The sequence below is a fragment of the Triticum aestivum genome, chromosome 5D (genome assembly GCF_018294505.1).
Source record: "Triticum aestivum cultivar Chinese Spring chromosome 5D, IWGSC CS RefSeq v2.1, whole genome shotgun sequence".
NCBI lineage: Eukaryota > Viridiplantae > Streptophyta > Magnoliopsida > Poales > Poaceae > Triticum > Triticum aestivum.
Genome location: NC_057808.1, coordinates 180,481,621 through 180,500,580, shown reverse-complemented (window position 1 = coordinate 180,500,580; position 18,960 = coordinate 180,481,621). Strand labels below are relative to the sequence as shown.

General features: G+C 44.8%; 1 protein-coding gene across 2 annotated transcripts; it reads right to left on the bottom strand.

Annotated features, from left to right (window-relative positions):
* Positions 1 to 14,229: 14,229 nt before the first annotated feature.
* LOC123120012 (U-box domain-containing protein 44) lies at positions 14,230 to 18,615 on the bottom strand. 2 transcript variants are annotated; one of them, XM_044539995.1, is made up of 5 exons: positions 18,303 to 18,615; positions 18,154 to 18,218; positions 17,252 to 17,794; positions 16,857 to 17,166; positions 14,230 to 16,120 (listed from the first exon to the last, which is right to left on the bottom strand). In XM_044539995.1, exons 3-5 carry the CDS (start codon positions 17,780 to 17,782, stop codon positions 14,538 to 14,540), a joined length of 2,424 nt encoding a protein of 807 aa, XP_044395930.1. In that variant the 5' UTR covers positions 17,783 to 17,794; positions 18,154 to 18,218; positions 18,303 to 18,615; the 3' UTR covers positions 14,230 to 14,537. The 2 variants fall into 2 exon arrangements, with proteins under 2 accessions (XP_044395930.1, XP_044395929.1); XM_044539994.1 differs by having other exon boundaries at positions 18,154 to 18,215.
* Positions 18,616 to 18,960: the final 345 nt, after the last annotated feature.

The following is an 18,960-nucleotide window of genomic DNA, read 5'->3' as shown; positions in this document are numbered from 1 at the left end:
GATGCTTGATACGTCTCCAACGTATCTATAATTTTTTATTGTTCCATGCTATATTATATTCTGTTTTGGACATTAATGGGCTTTATTATACACTTTTATATTATTTTTGGGACTAACCTATTAACCGGAGGCCCAGCCCAGAATTGCTGTTTTTTGCCTATTTCAGAGTTTCGCAGGAAAAAGAATATCAAACGGAGTCCAAACGGAATGAAACCTTCGGGGACGTGATTTTTGGAACGAACGTGATCCAGAGGACTTGGACCCTACGTCAAGAAAGCAACCAGGAGGGCACGAGGTAGGGGGCGCGCCTACCCCCCCCCCCCTGGGCGCGCCCTCCACCCTCATGGGGCCCACGTTGCTCCACCGACGTACTTTTTCCTCCTATATATACCTACGTACCCCCAAACTACCAGATACGGAGCCAAAAACCTAATTCCACCGCTGCAACCTTCTGTACCCGTGAGATCCCATCTTGGGGCCTTTTCCGGAGCTCCGCCAGAGGGGGCATCGATCACGGAGGGCTTCTACATCAACACCATAGCCTCTCTGATGATGTGTGAGTAGTTTACCTCAGACCTTTGGGTCCATAGTTATTAACTAGATGGCTTCTTCTCTATCTTTGGATCTCAATACAAAGTTCTCCACAATTCTCGTGGAGATCTTTTCGATGTAATCTTCTTTTGCGGTGTGTTTGTTGAGACCGATGAATTGTGGGTTTATGATCAAGATTATCTATGAACAATATTTGAATCTTCTCTGAATTCTTTTATGTATGATTGGTTATCTTTGCAAGTCTCTTCGAATTATCAGTTTGGTTTGGCCTACTAGATTGATCTTTCTTGCAATGGGAGAAGTGCTTAGCTTTGGGTTCAATCTTGCGGTGTCCTTTCCCAGTGACAGTAGGGGCAGCAAGGCACGTATTGTATTGTTGCCATCGAGGATAACAAGATGGGGTTTATATCATATTGCATGAGTTTATCCCTCTACATCATGTCATCTTACTTAATAAGCGTTACTCTATTCTTTTGAACTTAATACTCTAGATGCATGCTGGATAGCGGTCGATGTGTGGAGTAATAGTAGTAGATGCAGGCAGGAGTCGGTCTACTTGTCGCGGACGTGATGCCTATATACATGATCATACCTAGATATTCTCATAACTATGCTCAATTCTGTCAATTGCTCAACAGTAATTTGTTTACCCACCGTAATACTTATGCTCTCGAGAGAAGCCACTAGTGAAACCTATGGCCCCCGGGTCTATTTTCCATCATATTAATCTTCCAACACTTAGCTATTTTTATTGCCTTTTATTTTACTTTGCATATTTATCATAAAAATACCAAAAATATTATCTTATCATATCTATCAGATCTCACTTTCGTAAGTGACCGTGAAGGCATTGACAACCCCTTTATTGCGTTGATTGCGAGGATTTTATTTGTTTGTGTAGGTGCGAGGGACTCGTGCGTGGCCTCCTACTGGATTGATACCTTGGTTCTCAAAAACTGAGGGAAATACTTACGCTGCTTTATTGCATCACCCTTTACTCTTCAAGGGAAAACCAACGCAGTGCTCAAGAGGTAGTAGTTCTTAAAAGCAATCAATGATTATCTTCGCAAGAAAAGTTCTTCTTACATTGCCAAGCGTTTACTCTTGTCTACTTATATGCCACAAGTTAAGTCTAGCAACAAGAGTAAGAAAGATTCTTCTTCTAGTAGTAACAATAATCATGTTAAATCCAATGTTGTTGCTTCTAGTAGTTCTCTTGATTCCACTAACGATTCTCTTAGCCAAGTTACACTTGAGCAAGAAATAGCTTATTGAAGGGAATTATAGAGAAAGGTGTTTACAAGAGCCTTGCCGGGAGTAAGCAATTTGAGGAAACTGTACGCAAGCAAGGAAGGCACTGGAAGAATCAAGGTGTTGGTTTTGAACGAAAGTTCAATGCCAATGGAGTTGAGTGGGAAGAAGATCAATACCCCAAGACAAAGTTTATTCATCAACAAGAGAAGTATGATCCTACTTCTTTCCAAGGGACACAAGCTCAAGATGATCTTCCACCACAAGACCACAAGCAAAAGGGCAAGCACAAGCTTCAAGAGGAGATTGATGCATTTGAAGAAGCTCCTCAGGACTTGGTCAAGTGGGTTACCAAGACTACATCAAGTTCTACCTCATCAAGTACAACTACAACTGCAAGGATTCCCATCAACATGATGTGAATCCCGAAGAAGAAGAACTAGAGAGTTCTTGAGGGTGACTCCGCCAACATACTTCACTCATATCATCTTGGCGAGGACAAGTGCAAAGAACTTCCACATCTTGCAGTAGTTCAAGGAGTCACAAACCCTCTTGTTGGTAAGAAAAGGGACAAGGTAACCTAATGCTTTCATGGACATCATCTTGTGTGAACATCACTCTATGTCTATGGATATCCTTGTTTGTTCCTTGTGGGACTAACCCGTGTAGGTATTGAAAGTGCAACTCACTACAATGGATTGCTCCAAATGATCTACATCAACATTGAGCATCCACATCTTCAACATCTACATGAAGTCATCATCGACAAAACCCAAGGTTAGTTCATCCCTCTTAGGGGGGATATCACATCTAGGGGGAGCTTTACTCTAACAATTGAGATAAAGCAACTCTAATGGTGTGAACACAACAATGCTTTATGTAAAAGTGGTAACCCCACTTGTGCTTAAACGATGAGTATGACCTATGATCAAATGTTCTCATTTGACACCTAAGTCAATATACTCATATATAGATGACCTAGTCATCACCAATTGCTTGATAGATGCTAGAGTGTTTGTTCATGCTTTGCCACATATTTTATTTGCCATTTTATTGTGTGAGCATGTTGGTTGCATATTTTACTCATTCGAGGACATCCATTTATTGCTTTGATTGTTTGGCTTTTTCTCTTTTGCCAAAAGGATGGACAAGAATGCCTAAGAACTTCCTCTAGCTATCTATGCTTTTCTTGTCTCAAACTCTATTTATGCTACATCACAAAGTTTGATCAAGTCAGATTCGAACCACTCTGTGTGAGGAGCACTCGGAGTCCCCGATTCGTCATAGACTTAAACTTCCAAAACCTGTCTGTGCATTTCGGTCTGACCGATCCATCCACTTCGGTCACACCGAGTTCACTGAGTTGATCTAGGTTTTCAATCTCGCTGCAACCGATTAGAACTTTTCGGTCACACCGAGTTGCAGTAACCGCTTGCGATTCTGCATCTCGGTGCCACCGAGTTGTTCCACTCAGTCACACCGACAGGGTCGGGATATATATACCGACGGGTGAGATTTTGGAAATTTCTTCAAAACCCTTCATCCCGTGTGTGTCCTACCCTGCCGCCTCAGGTCTCTGGATCATCCTCTCGTCACCAGCGACCTCCCACCGCTGGTTTCCATCGCCGTCAACGGATTTCAACACCGTCGTTGCCTCCATAGCGAGCTCATCGCCGAACTAGGGTATGAGTTCGACCCCTTGTGCATTCTTTTTACCTCCGATTCCGAGCACAAGGTCAATGCCATGTTTCTTACCACGTATGAGATCATTCTGTCCAGCGAAACCTCCATTAGATTAGGTTTGATTCGAAAATTTAGGGTTGGGTTTCCGCCGAACTCATCTCGGACCGACCGAGTTGTGGAAATCGGTCTCACCGATTTGGCTTAGGCCATTGCACTTGCACTTTTCGGTCTGACCGAAAGTTGCAAATCGGTGCGACCGAGTTCAACTCTCTGTGAAACCCTAGCAATCTTGGAGTCACCGAACTGTGACTCGGTCTGACCGAGTTCACTAGTTTAGACTCCAAAAGTTGCTTCGGTGTCACCGAGTTTAACAAATCAGTAGCTCCGAAATGCTTTCTGTGGAGAACTAAAACTAAGTTTTTGACTCATCAGTTTTGCAAAAACCTCTGCACTTTGTGATACTCATCCACTCTATCTCATCTATATCTATTCACAGGGTCTGCTGTCAGTTTGCTTTGCCAGTATGTCTGATCAGAGTGATAGCCAGAACAAGTCAGAAGAGTAAGTGCACTTGAGTGAGGGCACTAGTCCCTCTAGCAGCTATGATGAGGGCAGCAGGAGCACTCCAAGCAATTTGCCCAAAGCAGCTACAAAGTCAAGGAAGAAGAAAACCTCAGACTGAGAGGATGAGGACTATGTGGCTACTGAGGAGGAAGTGAGCTCCAAAAGGAAAGTGTTGAAGAAGGAATATGGAGTTGCTGCTGCAACAAAACCTGGTATGCACAAGAAGGCACCTGCCAAGAGGATTCCTATGTCAAAAGCCAGAGCCTCCACTCAGGAAACCATGGAGTTCACACTTGAACCAAAGGAGGCTGGTGAAGGCAAGAAGAGGAAAGAGAGGGTCAAGAAGACCATTGCCAAAGTCATTGGGAGATCATCTATGTTTAGAGATCAAGTCACAAAAGCTGATGGGGGATGCCATCAAGTCTGGGGCTGCCCCTTCAAAGCCCAATACTGCCCCCAAAGTTTCTGCTCCAGCTCCAAAGCCCAAGAGGAGCACAAGGAACATTTCTTCTGCTGAGAAGAACAAGGCCTCGGTGCCTGAGATGGATGAAGAAGAAGATGCTGAAGCCCAAGTGCTTAGGAAACTTAAACCAAAAATTCCATATCATGATGATAATCATCCTGTGGCAGAAGACATGAAGATCAGGAAAGATGCAGGTCTCAGACTTTGGAGGACAAAGTGACCCTTATGCTGTGAGGAGAAAGACTGTTGTGGACTACAGGTTCCATGCCAAAGAGCAGCAAGATTTCTATGAAACCATATTGCTTGACAAGAAGCCCATAGTCTGTGATATGAAGTGGGCTGACTGGAAATACATTGATGAGAATGAAGACCATTCCAGGTGTACATGAGAGCTTCAGAGCATGTGGAGTGGACAAGTTTGTGGGTCAGAAGCTGACAAAATGGAATGATGAACTCATCATGCAATTCTACTCCACTGCACACTTCTATCCTGATGGAAGAATAGTTTGGATTCTGAAGGTACAAGGTACCAATCAACTGTTGATGAGTGCGCTAAATTGATCAATGCCCCTAAAAAGCATGAAGATGACTTGGATGTCTATGCCAAGAAAAAGACCACAACTCTATGGCCAACATGTACAAGGAGATTCCAGACAAGGCATTGGAAACTCATAGGCTTGGGTCTGTACATTACTTGTTGTCTGGATTAGCTACTATCAACACTATATTGAGGCATACATTGTTGCCCAAATCTGGAGATCACAAGATGATCAGAGGTCATTCAATCAACTTGCTGTAGATATTTGATGTGCCTCAGAAATTCAAAGTTATGAGCCTGATTGTGGAAACAATCAAGAGGACAGCTGCAGACCAGAAGAGATCTTGTGGGTATGCTCCACATGTTCATGTGCTCATCAACTCCAAGATGGGCACAGGCACTTATCTCTTGGACAAGGAGCATTTACCCTTGAGACCAGACTTTGAGGACAACATTGTTGTCATGAATGAAGAAGATCCTATATCTGTGCAAGCACAAGAAAAGAGAGAGAAGGCAAAGGCTGAAAAGGCTGCAAAGATGCCAAGTGTTGAAGAGGCTGTTGGGGAACGTAGTAATTTCAAAAAAAATCCTACGCACACGCAAGATCATGGTGATGCATAGCAACGAGAGGGGAGAGTGTTGTCCACGTACCCTCGTAGACCGAAAGCGGAAGCGTTAACACAACGCGGTTGATGTAGTCGTACGTCTTCACGATCCGACCGATCAAGTACCGAACGCACGGCACCTCCGAGTTCAGCACACGTTCAGCACGATGACGTCCCTCGAACTCCGATCCAGCCGAGTGTTGAGGGAGAGTTTCGTCAGCACGACGGCGTGGTGACGATGATGATGTTCTACCGACGCAGGGCTTCGCCTAAGCTCCGCTACGATATTATCGAGGTGTAATATGGTGGAGGGGGGCACCGCACACGGCTAAAATATCGTATATCAATTGTGTGTAGAGGTGCCCCCTTGCCCCCGTATATAAAGGAGCAAGGGGGGAGGCCGGCCGGCCCTTGGGGCGCGCCAAGGAGGGGGGGCGTCCTCCTCCTAGTAGGAGTAGGACTCCCCTTTCCTAGTCCAACTAGGAAGAGAGAAGGGGGAAGGAAAGAGAGGGAGAGGGAGAGGGAAAAAGGGGCCGCGCCCCCCTCCCCTAGTCCAATTCGGACTCCCCATGGGAGGGGGCGCCCCACCTCCTGGGCTGCTGCCCTCTCTCTCCCTCAGGCCCATTAAGGCCCAATACTTCCCCGGTGGGTTCCGGTAACCCATCCGGCACTCCGGTTATATCCGAAACTTCTCTGGAACACTTCCGGTGTCCGAATATAGTCGTCCAATATATCAATCTTTATGTCTCGACCATTTCGAGACTCCTCGTCATGTACGTGATCACATCCGGGACTCCGAACAACCTTCGGTACATCAAAACATATAAACTCATAATATAACTGTCATCGTAACTTTAAGCGTGCGGACCCTACGGGTTCGAGAACTATGTAGACATGACCGAGACACCTCTCCGGTCAATAACCAATAGCGGAACCTGGATGCTCATATTGGTTCCCACATATTCTAGGAAGATCTTTATCGGTCAGACCGCATAACAACATACGTTGTTCCCTTTGTCATCGGTATGTTACTTGCCCGAGATTCGATCGTCGGTATCTCGATACCTAGTTCAATCTCGTTACCGGCAAGTCTCTTTACTCGTTCCGTAATACATCATCCCGCAACTAACTCATTAGTCACAATGCTTGCAAGGCTTAGAGTGATGTGCATTACCGAGTGGGCCCAGAGATACCTCTCCGATAATCGGAGTGACAAATCCTAATCTCGAAATACGCCAACCCAACAAGTACCTTTGGAGACACCTGTAGAGCACCTTTATAATCACCCAGTTACGTTGTGACGTTTGGTAGCACACAAAGTGTTCCTCCGGTAACCCCTGAGTTGCATAATCTCATAGTCATAGGAACATGTATAAGTCATGAAGAAAGCAATAGCAACATACTAAACGATCGAGTGTTGTCACAGCCCTAGCTTTAGCTTTGCTTGTGGACTAGTCTTGGTTGCTGCATCATGTTTAAATTTTGCTTAAACTTGAAATAGGGGTGATCAATCCCTAGCACCCAAAAGAACTCAACTAGGTTCAACTTAAAAACATTTTCAATGAACCCAAATGCCCTTTAGAAAAGTTCATGATTTTTGTTAAAGGTGAAAACCTCTGCCAAAAATGATGCACCTATTTCTAGGCCATTCTGGATTTTTGAATTAAATCTTATTGTATTTGACTTTTGGGCATTTAAATACTATAAATAATTTAAATGTTCAAATAATGTTGGAACTATTTTTGGGCCACTGAAATAATTCAGCAAGTGTCCATGAATATTTTCAGGATTTTAGGAAATGCCTTGGTATTTTTCCTAAGCTCAAAACAGAGGCAAATAATTAGAAAACAAAAACAAATTAGAAAACAGAAGAGAGGGAGAGCTTACCTGGCCTCACCTGTGTAGCCACCAGAGGGGCCAGCCCACCACTGTAGCGGCCCAACCCACCGAGGACAGAGCCGTCTTCCTCCTCCTGCCAGTAGGCAGAGGGGAAGCGTGGAGCGCGCGCGTGCGAACGCGGCCACCTCCTGCTTGCCACCGAGGCGCCCCCGACGCGTCTGGAGATGCCCCGTAGCCCCTCGCTTCTCTCCCTCACTCTCTGCCCTCTCTGCCTCGCTCCCCCTCGGACCCGAGAACGCCGGAGCGCGCCGCCGCAAAACACCGCGCCCACCACCGTCCCTTTGCTCGTGGCTGTGACCCTAAGCTCTGCTCAGGCCCCAAGAACCCCCACGCCGAACCACTCAAGCCCGGATGACCCCAAGACGACGCTGCGGTTTTTCTTCCCCGTCCACGGCCGCCGGATGCAGTTGCCCGATTCACCGTCTTCAACGCGTCCCCGAGCCCGCTTCGACGCCCCCTGCAACCTCCGTGAGCTCCTCTTCCTCCCGCCTCTTTCTAATAGCTCGTTCCCGCCCCCTAGCAAGCCTTCTGCCATGGCCGTGAGCTCGTCGTCGCCATGACCGACGAGCTCGTCGTTGCCGAGCCCCCCCCTGACCTGCGCCTCTGTTCATCTTGCTCCTCGCGTGCCGTAGATGCCGCCCAGCTACCCAGTTCGCTCGTTTGCAAGCTGCAGCGACGCGCCCGTGCCCCACCGAGCACCGCCGCCGCCAAAGCTCGCCGCCGGCATGAATTCCGGTGACTCCACGACCTCCCACTTGGCCCTTTGGATGCGCGCGAGGAAGGGCTTCCTCCTGGTGCCCTCAGCACATCGAACCGTCGCCTGTGGCGCAACTCCGGCGGACCTCCGCCGTTAGCCGTGGTCGTCGTCGGCTAACTCCGGCTGTGCCGACGTGGCCCAGCCATTAGCAGCTAATTAGGCCACTAATTACCCTCCCCTAGGCCACTGACACGTGGGCCCCGCTAACAGTTTTAGTTTAGGTTAATTAACTCTGTTAGTTACCTGAGTCAATGACATATGGGTCCCACTGTCAGGTTTGACTCTGGTTAGGCGCTGTTGACCAGCTGACGTCACAGTGACGCAGTGCTGACGCAATAACTCATTTTCTAGATTCAAAATAATTCAGAAAATTCCAGAAAATAGTATAAACTTCTAAAATTCATAGAAAATAAACCGTAACTCCAAATGAAAAGATTTATATATGAAAAATGATCAGAAAAATCCAATCTATCCATCTGTACCATTTTCATGCATGTTAGAACAACTTATGGCTGCTGTTTAGACCAAATCATATAAATGGCATTTAAACCCTCACATATGAAGTTTGAATTTGAACCTAAGGTTCAAACCAACTCCATCTAATATGTTGCTAGTTGCATTAGCTTAAAACACATCATATTGACATGTCATGATCATGCATCATATTGTGCATTGCATTGATTGTGTTTTGCTTCTCAGTTGCCGGTATTGTCCCCTCTCGATAGCCGTGATTCCGACGATGAGTTCGATGACACCGATGAAGAACTATAATATCTTCAGAAGTGCCAGGCAAGCAAACCCCCTTGTTCATTCCGATACAATCCCACTCTCTCGCTCCTGCTCTCTTTTACTACATTAGGACAACAACGATTCAACTGTTACATGCTGCGGTAGTTGAACCCCTTATCCTCTGCATGACCTGTCATTGCCACAGTAAATAGATGAAACCCACTAGCATGAGTAGGAGTTGTTTGAGCCCTGATGTGCCTACTTGTTCATGATTGTTTGTCATGCCTGCTATGCTTAGAGTTGTGTCAGGTCTGATTCATCGGGGATGAATTGGAATGGTGATGAACATGTCCTACTGTGTGTGAGCTAAGTGTGTGAACACGATTTGGTAAAGGTAGCAGTGAGAGGCCATGTAGGAGTACATGGTGGGTTGTCTCATTGAAGCCGTCCTCAGGAACTGAGTTCTGTGTTTGTGATCCATGATACAGTTACTACCACGCATTGGGCCCGAAACCAATGGACCCTCTCGGCTTCTTAATCACCCTTGTCCTCTGTCCAGGAGTTGCAAGTAGTTTCTGGTGTTTGTAGTATGCTGGAGGCCGTGGACAGCGCTGACCGAGGGGTGGGCTGTGATGCGGTAGGCACGTGGCACGGTGTACCGGGCGCCCGTTTGGTGTCTCGGGAACCCTGCACACATCGTTCGGGGCCGTATGTGGAAACCTCGGCCGGACTCCCTGCGGATGGAACCTGAATAGGCGATAAACCTGGACTAGAGACTTGAGCGTTTAGGTAGGCTGTGGCCGACACCCTCGCTGGGCTTCCGCTTGAAGGTTGCCGAGTACATGCTGTGTAAACGGCGGTAAGTGGTGAGAGCGTGTGTGACGAAGTACACCCCTGCAGGGTTAACATCATCTATTCGAATAGCCGTGTCCGCAGTAAAGGACTTCTGGGTTGCCTATAACAGTTCATAGACAAGTGAAAGTGGATACTCTAAAATGCGCACGATAAGCGTGAGTGCTATGGATGGCGTTCTCGTAGGGAGACGGGAGTGGATCCATAGTGGAGTATTGATATGGTGAATATGTGGACTCGTGTGCGCCACCTCTAAAGAGTTACTTGCAGTCGTAGCTAGGATAGCCACCGAGTCAAAGCTGGCTTGCTGCAGTTAAACTCCACCACCCCCTTTGTTGATACCGATGCATATGTAGCTAGTTCTGATGTAAGTCTTGCTGGGTACATTTGTACTCACGTTTGCTTATTTTATGTTTTGCAGAGAGACGTCAGTCTCGCTAGTAGTTCCGTGTGGACTTCGACGTTTAGCTTGATACCTCAGCTACGATCTTGTGCCCTCGGCAGGATCTGGTAGATAGTCAGGCTTCTCAGCCTTTTTCATTTGTAGTTGTCTGTACTCAGACAAGTTAAGCTTCCGCATGTGCTTGTTGCTTGTATGCTCTGAATGTTGGGTCATGAGACCCATGTTTGTAATATCTGGCTCTTCGGAGCCTAATGAATAAATACTCTGAGTCGTAGAGTCTTGTTGTGATGCCATGTTGTATTTGCACATATCGAGCATATTGTGTGTATGATTGAAATGCTTGGTATGTGTGGGATCCGACAACCTAGTTGTGTATCCTTGGTAGCCTCTCTTATGGGGAAATGTAGTCTTGTGCTCCATGAGCCATAGTAGTCCGCTACAGCCCGGTTCACCGGAGTCCTGCTAGCCCAGCACTACTGCTCCGGAACACTTGACTGGCCGGCATGTGATTCACTTCGTTCCTGTGTCTGTCCCTTCGGGGAAATGTCACGCGGTGACATCCGGAGTCCTGCCTAGCCTGCTACAGCCCGGGTTCCCGGAGTCCTGTTAGCCCAGTGCTACAGCCCGGATTCACACGCTGCTGACCGACACGTTCGATGTTGATTCATGTATGCCTGTCCCCATACGTTAGTGCCGCTTTGGGTTCACGACTAGCCATGTTGGCCCGGGTTCTCTGTCATATGGATGCTAGCGACACTGTCATATACGTGAGCCAAAAGGCGCAAACGGTCCCGGGCCATGGTAAGGCGACACCCGTGGGACTACCGTGCGTGAGGCCGCAAAGTGATATGAGGTGTTACAGGCTAGATCGGTGTGACTTAGAATCGGGGTCCTGACAAGTGCTAAGCTAACGGAATGGGTCAAGTCAATCACGTCATTCTCCTAATGAGGTGATCCCATTAATCAAATGACAACTCATGTCTATGGCTAGGAAACATAACCATCTTTGATTAACGAGCTAGTCAAGTAGAGGTATACTAGTGACACTCTGTTTGTCTATGTATTCACACATGTATTATGTTTCCGGTTAATACAATTCTAGCATGAATAATAAACATTTATCATGATATAAGGAAATAAATAATACTTTATTATTGCCTCTAGGGCATATTTCCTTCAGAGGCATCTCAAGTGTTTCTGAAGAGCAAACAAGATCAACTTGGATATCTAATTCAAGCAACTTGAGGATTGAGAAGTGCTTGGCCACCCTGACTCAAAATCAGGAGAACTTGAAGAGGATCATTGAGACAAAGTTCTATGATCTTGATCTGAAAGTGACTGAGATACAGACAGCCGTTGAGCAACTCCAGGAAGAAGCTGAGGAGAGGAAAGGGCAGGCTACCACAAATGCCTTTCAGAGAGTGCCTAGAGGTCAGAGGTCTGCTGCAGTGCCCATGGCTGACACTAGAGCTACTACATCACCACCAGCAGCCACAGCTTCAGTGCCACCTCCAGTTGCAACTCCACCAGCTCCAACAACTTCTACAGATGCATTCGTCCTTGGAGTCCTCTCAACACCACCTCCCGAAGATCAAGCCTAGAGAGACGCATAGCACTATGCATTTTCAATTTTTTTTGGTAATTTGTTGCCAAAGGGAGAGAAATGTATAGATCATAGGCTTCGAGAGAGAGTGTTTTTGCTTCTTTTGTCTCTCTTGTTATTTGGTTGATACTTTTGTCTGCTTGCTTAATACTCTATGTCTGTGTGTGAGATACTTGTATGATCATGTGTTTGATCATATTCTACCTTAATGCTTGCTTGGATGATACTATCTTTGATATCTCATATATGATCATTCACTCTGCTTGGTGATGAGTGCATGCTTTTACCTTATATCATTTTGAACGCTCCACCAAGATGTATGTGACATGGAAGAGTAACCCATGATCCTAATCGATTGTGGATTTGCATTCAAAAGCAAATTTTAAATAATGCACAAATTTAGGGGGAGCTCTTGCTTATCACATACTTCTCAAAGCGACGATGTATTTCAATCTTATTATCATTTGTCGAAGCTTTGATCTATATGTTGACATCAGGCTTTTATCTTATGTGATCAGTCTCACCAAGATTACATTATGCCCTAACCCTAATAAAATCGGTCCCACCGAGTTGACATGTTGGTCCCACCGAAAAGCCTAACGTTCACATTTTGAACTAAATCGGTCTGGCCGAGTTTTATGATTCGGTCCCACCGAGTTTGGTAAATTGTGTATAACGGTTAGATTTTGTGTGGAGGCTATAAATACCCCTCCACCCACTCTTCATTAGTGGAGAGAGCCATCAGAACGTGCCTACATTTCTAGCATACATTTTCTGAGAGAGAACCACCTACTCATGTGTTGAGACCAAGATATTCCATTCCAACCACAAGAATCTTGATCTCTAACCTTCCCCAAGTTGCTTTCCACTCAAATCATCTTTCCACCAAATCCAAATCTGTGAGAGAGAGTTGAGTGTTGGGGAGACTGTCATTTGAAGCACAAGAGCAAGGAATTCATCATCAACACACCATCTATTACCTTTTGGAGAGTGGTGTCTCCTAGATTGGTTAGGTGTCACTTGGGAGCCTCCGACAAGATTGTGGAGTTGAACCAAGGAGTTTGTACGGGCAAGGAGATCGCCTACTTCATGAAGATCTATCCTAGTGAGGCAAGTCCTTCGTGGGCGATGGCCATGGTGGGATAGACAAGGTTGCTTCTTCGTGGACCCTTCGTGGGTGGAGCCCTCCGTGGACTCGCGCAGCCGTTACCCTTCGTGGGTTAAAGTCTCCATCAACGTGGATGTACGATAGCACCACCTATCGGAACCACGCCAAAAATCTCTGTGTCTATATTGCGTTTGCTCCCTTCAAACTCCTCCGTTTACCTTCATATGCAAATGTTTTATATTTCGCTGTTATACTCTTAGATTTGCATGTGTAGGTTGATTGCTTGACTTGTGCTAAGTTGCTAAAATCTGCCAAGACTTAAAATTGAGAAAATGCTAGATTTTTATTTGGTCAAGTAGTCTAATCATCCCCCCCCCTCCCTAGACATACTTTCGATCCTACACTAGGCTCGCCGGGCCAAGCTGGATTGGCAATGTAACCAAACACGCCCTAAATTTTTTCATGCATCGGTGAGCTACTTTCATTTAAATGTTCTGCCTAAATTTGCGCACTTAGTATTGTTTCTTTGTAGGGTCACTACACTTGTCACATCAAAAGTTTTTGCTTAGATGACAGCTACGGAGCAAAATGAATGAATCTACACTTTAAATATGTCTATATACATCCGTATATGATAGTTCATTTGAAATCTTTAAAAGACAAATATTTAGAAACGGATGGGAATACTTAATTAAAGATTGCACAAGCTATGAACTCAGCTGGTACTGAAATATGTATTCTCAGAGCAATTAACTACTTCATTAAAGATTGCACAAACTTAACTACTTAATTAAAGATTGCACAAACTATGAACTCAGCTGGAACACGCATCATACGAAACCATAACACACTCCCGTCCGATGAACAACACAAGGAATGAATGAAAACTACAAAATTTGTTGTGTGCAGAAGCTTCTTTTCTTTCTCTTTCGGGTTTCAACCAACTTATGTATGATTACAGTACGAACACACAAATGAGAGCTCCCGACCATGAACAGCAAAATAAAAAAATTACTAGAAATAAACTGTTTTTTATCAGAAAAAAAAAATTGGTGGTATGTGAAACAGTTTACTGTTTATGCTGTGTTCAGACCAATATTTTTCTTTCTCTCAGATGTTCGAACACGTTGAAAATTGGTACAGACATGCAAAAAAACCAGTTTTTTTCTAGTATTTTATTATTTTACTGTTAACTGAGATCAGATGGGCTCAGGCGCAGAAATGGATATTCGCACAAAAATATCATGCTATGCATCTGAGCATCTGAATAATACAGATACAACAAGCTTACAGGGTGGAAATATACACTATACTATACACACCAACAATACCTTCAGTTCCCATTCTATCAATTCGATTAGTTTGGGAACTATTTGGAGAGCGGCAGTACTAACACGATTAAGCTGGGAAAGCAACTGATTGGTGTGAGATTTGGCATGCGCCAATATTTGAGTTACGTATCTTTATGCAACCCAAGAGGATCTGCAGGCGACCGGTATAAGAGAACTAGCCTACTTCTGCATAACATGGTCACTGTGCCCCGATCTTCGAAAATATCCCTGAGAAATTGGGCAGCTTATCAACATGCTTTAGTGCTCGCTCTGCAATTTGCCTTGTCCTAAAGTCACCATGCCTGAAAGCTTCAACCAAGGCTGTACTGACATTTTGGTTTCCCGAGATCTCATAAGCTATTTCATCCGTCCTAAGGATCCTTTCTACGGCCCACACCGCTCTCTGCCTCAGCGCCTCAGTCCGATTCTCACACAACACATCAAGAATTGGTTTGACGCCCTCTGCGTCGCACAGGACCATCACACCTTGATCAATGTCCACTCCATCGTCTAATAATGTGGACAGTGCTGTTAGAGAGGCTTCAACAACTTTCTCATTGTTGTGATCCAAGCAAGCAACCAACTTCTCCACCACCTTCCCTTCCAAGAGACAGAAGCTTTCCCTTGACGAACATATTCCATGATGAACTCTACAGACACCAGTTTCTACAGACTTCTGACTGAGGCATGGAAATATTGAAAAACACAATCCCGCGTTGGGAGGTGGCAGAATCTTCGTTAGATGCTTTGACTGGCCAGATAGATTTCCTAGTGCGGTGGCAGAGACAATCTGGACAGTGTCAAGACCATTCATCTGAAGCAGATCACTAAATAGTGCAGTGAGATTGTATTCACGAGCAACAGCAATGATATCTGGATCATCCTCCAAGATAAATGTGATCCGGGAGACTATCCTAACTAGACCTTCAAGAAAAGGGTTGACGAAACGCCCCCCACGACTCTCCCCTTGTCTGATCATTATCACTTTGGATATTATTGTGGTGAAAGCCCCATCTTCAACAAGACGTCTGGTTAGCACCGAATCCTGCAGAGGAAGATCAGCTACAAGACCAGCAGCTGGTGCTTGCTCTTCAGAAATACCATTGTTGTCAGCAATGACTCTAATCAAGCTGCTGAGTTGACTAAAATTTCCACGAAAAGCTTCAGCCAGTTCTTGACCCATACATGGTGATATGTTATTCAAGAGCTTGATGGAAGCCATGCGAACCTCTCTTTGAGGTGCTTCAACAAACTGAATTAAACTGACAGTAGCCCCTGAGCTTTTGATGGCATCAACTATGCCTTGGACAGTTGTAGAAGAACTAGTTAAACCAACAAGCACCTGGAGTAACTTACACTCAGTTGCAGGTCCTGTATTGCTGATGAGATGAAGCAGATTGTGAACAATTTCTTCAGATACCAGTGTCTGCCTGTTGTGGTCAAGTGGAATGGACTGAAAATTTGCACCTGATGCCACAACATTTGCAAGAATTGTTGCTGATACCTCCTTCAACCTCATTGGAAGCTGATTACTGCCAACTGTAAAGAGGTCTGCTATGAGAGGTGGGAGAATACCTGCTTCAATTAGTATCTTCGCACTGACGTCGTAAGATGAAATTTGATTCAGTGCCTTCAGAGCTGCTTCTCTAGCCTCCCTATTCCCACTTTTCATGATATTGACTAGTGCGGAGCCTGCTGTTTGTGCCACAAAGACCTTCACATCGTTGGTTAAAACAAGCTCCCCGACATAAGCAGCCATAGATAATTGTGTATCAGCTGAACCTACAAATGCACACAAGAAGGAACTAAGCCCTGAGTACAAAGAAAGAATATTGGAAAATGAATATCAGTCATAACACATTTCTACCGTTCCAGTGACACAATTTTTATACAGTGCACGTGCTAACTAGAAGATACCCATAGTAAGAAAAATCTAATACTTAAGTGAACATATACCAACTGAACCTTGCACATAATAGTTAACCCAATCAACATGAACTGCCCCAACATATTGATGTTAGAGGGGGAATTCTTATCCATGCACTGAAGTAATACCACAGTGACAAAGCTATATACAAGTGAACTGAAATAATCTATTCGAAATAGTTCATCTTAGGCATGCAGCAATCCCATGATTAATTACCTTCATCTTGAAATAAATTTGAATTCTGCAGCTAGGCAGCTGGGTAATGCACCACATCCTAATGTACATAATTACTCTCTTTTTATCTTATGAGTCTAGTTCCTAGTATGTTATAATTTTCTGCTTTATGTATTTGACGAAGTATTTTTATAACTATGGTAACAAAAAGTGGTGAGAAACGACTATTCAATATGGGTGGTGAGATAAAAGAGCAATAAAACAGGAATACAGGAAAGCAAAACACAGATGAGAAGCAAATTAATGAGAATATCGCTAGGGGGTAGCACATATCACTGTCATTCAGTAGTTTAATGGCAATGGCAACATACACGACCTCTGCCTTTTTTCAAGATAAGGAAATTGTATAAATAATACCTTCAAGAAGAAGCCTAAGAAGCGGTTGCAGTCTACCGTTTTCCGCCATCTGTCTAACATTTTTTTCACAGCTCTCCAAATTCACAAGTGTCTTATCAGCCCTATCAACTGTAAACAGGTTTTCTATTTTACTACTTGACAAGCCAACAAGTATAAGTATGGCCCCAGGAACGCTCCCAATTTTTTCTGAAAGAGGTTTATATTGTGAAAGTTCATATAACAGAGATGCAGCCTGTTCTTTCTCTTGGACGTGGCCATGAGATAAGAACTTCACTATTGTGCGAATATTGTCCCCGGCAGCAATCTCATCCTGTGAAAAAAATTCTGGGATATTAGAAACACAAGATTGGTGACAAATTTAAAACTATGGAAAGTAGATTCATAAAAAAAAGCACCTTGTTATCATTGTCATCTTTAGCTACAAAGCAAAGACTTTCCAATGCCTTTTGCCGTACTTTTGTACTGCTATTCTTCAACAGCTCGGAAATTAAGCTTATCAAGCCAAGCTTCCTCACTACATGTCTGCTGGATCTACTTCTCTGACATATCTCCACAACATATTCAAGTGCTTGCAAAGTATCATGTTCTGAATTCTCGGAAGTTAAGGATTTACAGGCTACATCAAGTTTAGCTGCCTCATTCCTATGCATCCATTCATCAATAGTGTTTCTCAGAGCAATGCTTGGATTCAACTCAGTGCTGCTGAGCTCCTTCCTAGTAATAGGGCAGACAAGGCTCCTTCCACTGCTATCAGATTCCTTGAACCACTTCAAAATGGCTTCCCGTTCAAATGTAGCACCACTCTCTAAAGTGACAGGATCCCGCATAATTTGTTTTGTGAGTGGACAAAGAAATGATTCATAAATAGGCTCAACGCGCAAGCTGTCAGTGGACGAATCATAATGACCATCTTGAACGTCTGCCATCACACCACGGCACTGCATACAAATTCAGAGGGAAGAAATCAGAGATATATATATATAGTAGGTTCATAAGAGACAGGCCAGCAATGAAAGACATGCAACAATTGGAAAGGATTACTACGAGCGTGCAAAAGATATTGAGATCGTCACCCTAAAGCCAGGAAATGTCAGACATACTCAAAAGTTGCTGCAAAACATTCGATATTAGGTATATATATTTCTCATGTGAATATATCGCACTTAGAACCCCAAGTTCAATAATCATTTTTCTATACTAGTAAGAAATCCAACCAAACCTACTACTAACACCGATTACATATACCTAAATTGGCATCACTTCCATCACATATCAATGCTAGTGGGACGGATTTTACCTCAAATCCACGAGTAATAGGAAAGTGAAGCGCACTTAGTGGAGGCAGCGGCCGGGGAGCACCTGCTGAGAGCAGTATTGTTAAAGCGGGGATTAGCAGGAGGTAGCGACGAGGGATGTTCACAGGACCACCGAAGACAGGGCGCGTACCTCGGAGAGGAATTAGTCGCTCCACGGAGAGCAAATACGACCGGCCACAGCAATTCACACGACTGCGGCGGCACTACCCAGCCATGGCGGTGGCGAGGAGAACCAGATCGATATGGCGGAGGGGTCGGGGTGGAAGATCTGCCGGGGGGAGAAACTACGAGACGGCGGAGGCGGACCAGTGAGGCGGAGGGCGAGACCCGGAAGGGTAGGGGAGAGGGGAGCGGAAGGGAGATACTTCTCGGCGACGGGTGCTACTTGCTAGTCAGCTAGCCTGCTGCGAGTGGGTAAGCGAAGCCGCACAGGAGGGCGCCGTATCAACCGCTCGTTTCTATGCAACGCCTTCTATTTCTAGCTATGGACTGTGCAAAGCGGGGTGGGTTTGCGGGGTTCGGGCCTGATGAATCGGATTCAGACCGATAAGACTAGTATTAGTGGGGAGTAACTTACAGACTACTAATATGTTACTAATCTACTTCCTCCGTAAACTAATATAAGAGCGTTTAGATTACTACTAAACGTTTTTATATTAGTTTATAGAGGGAGTATGTTATTACCTTTATAATCGGAAGTAACATATACTGCATATGGTATAATGCAACACTTCATTTATCAGGTTATAGATTCATTTTGTCTTGGTACTCTCTCCTTTTCAGTTTAT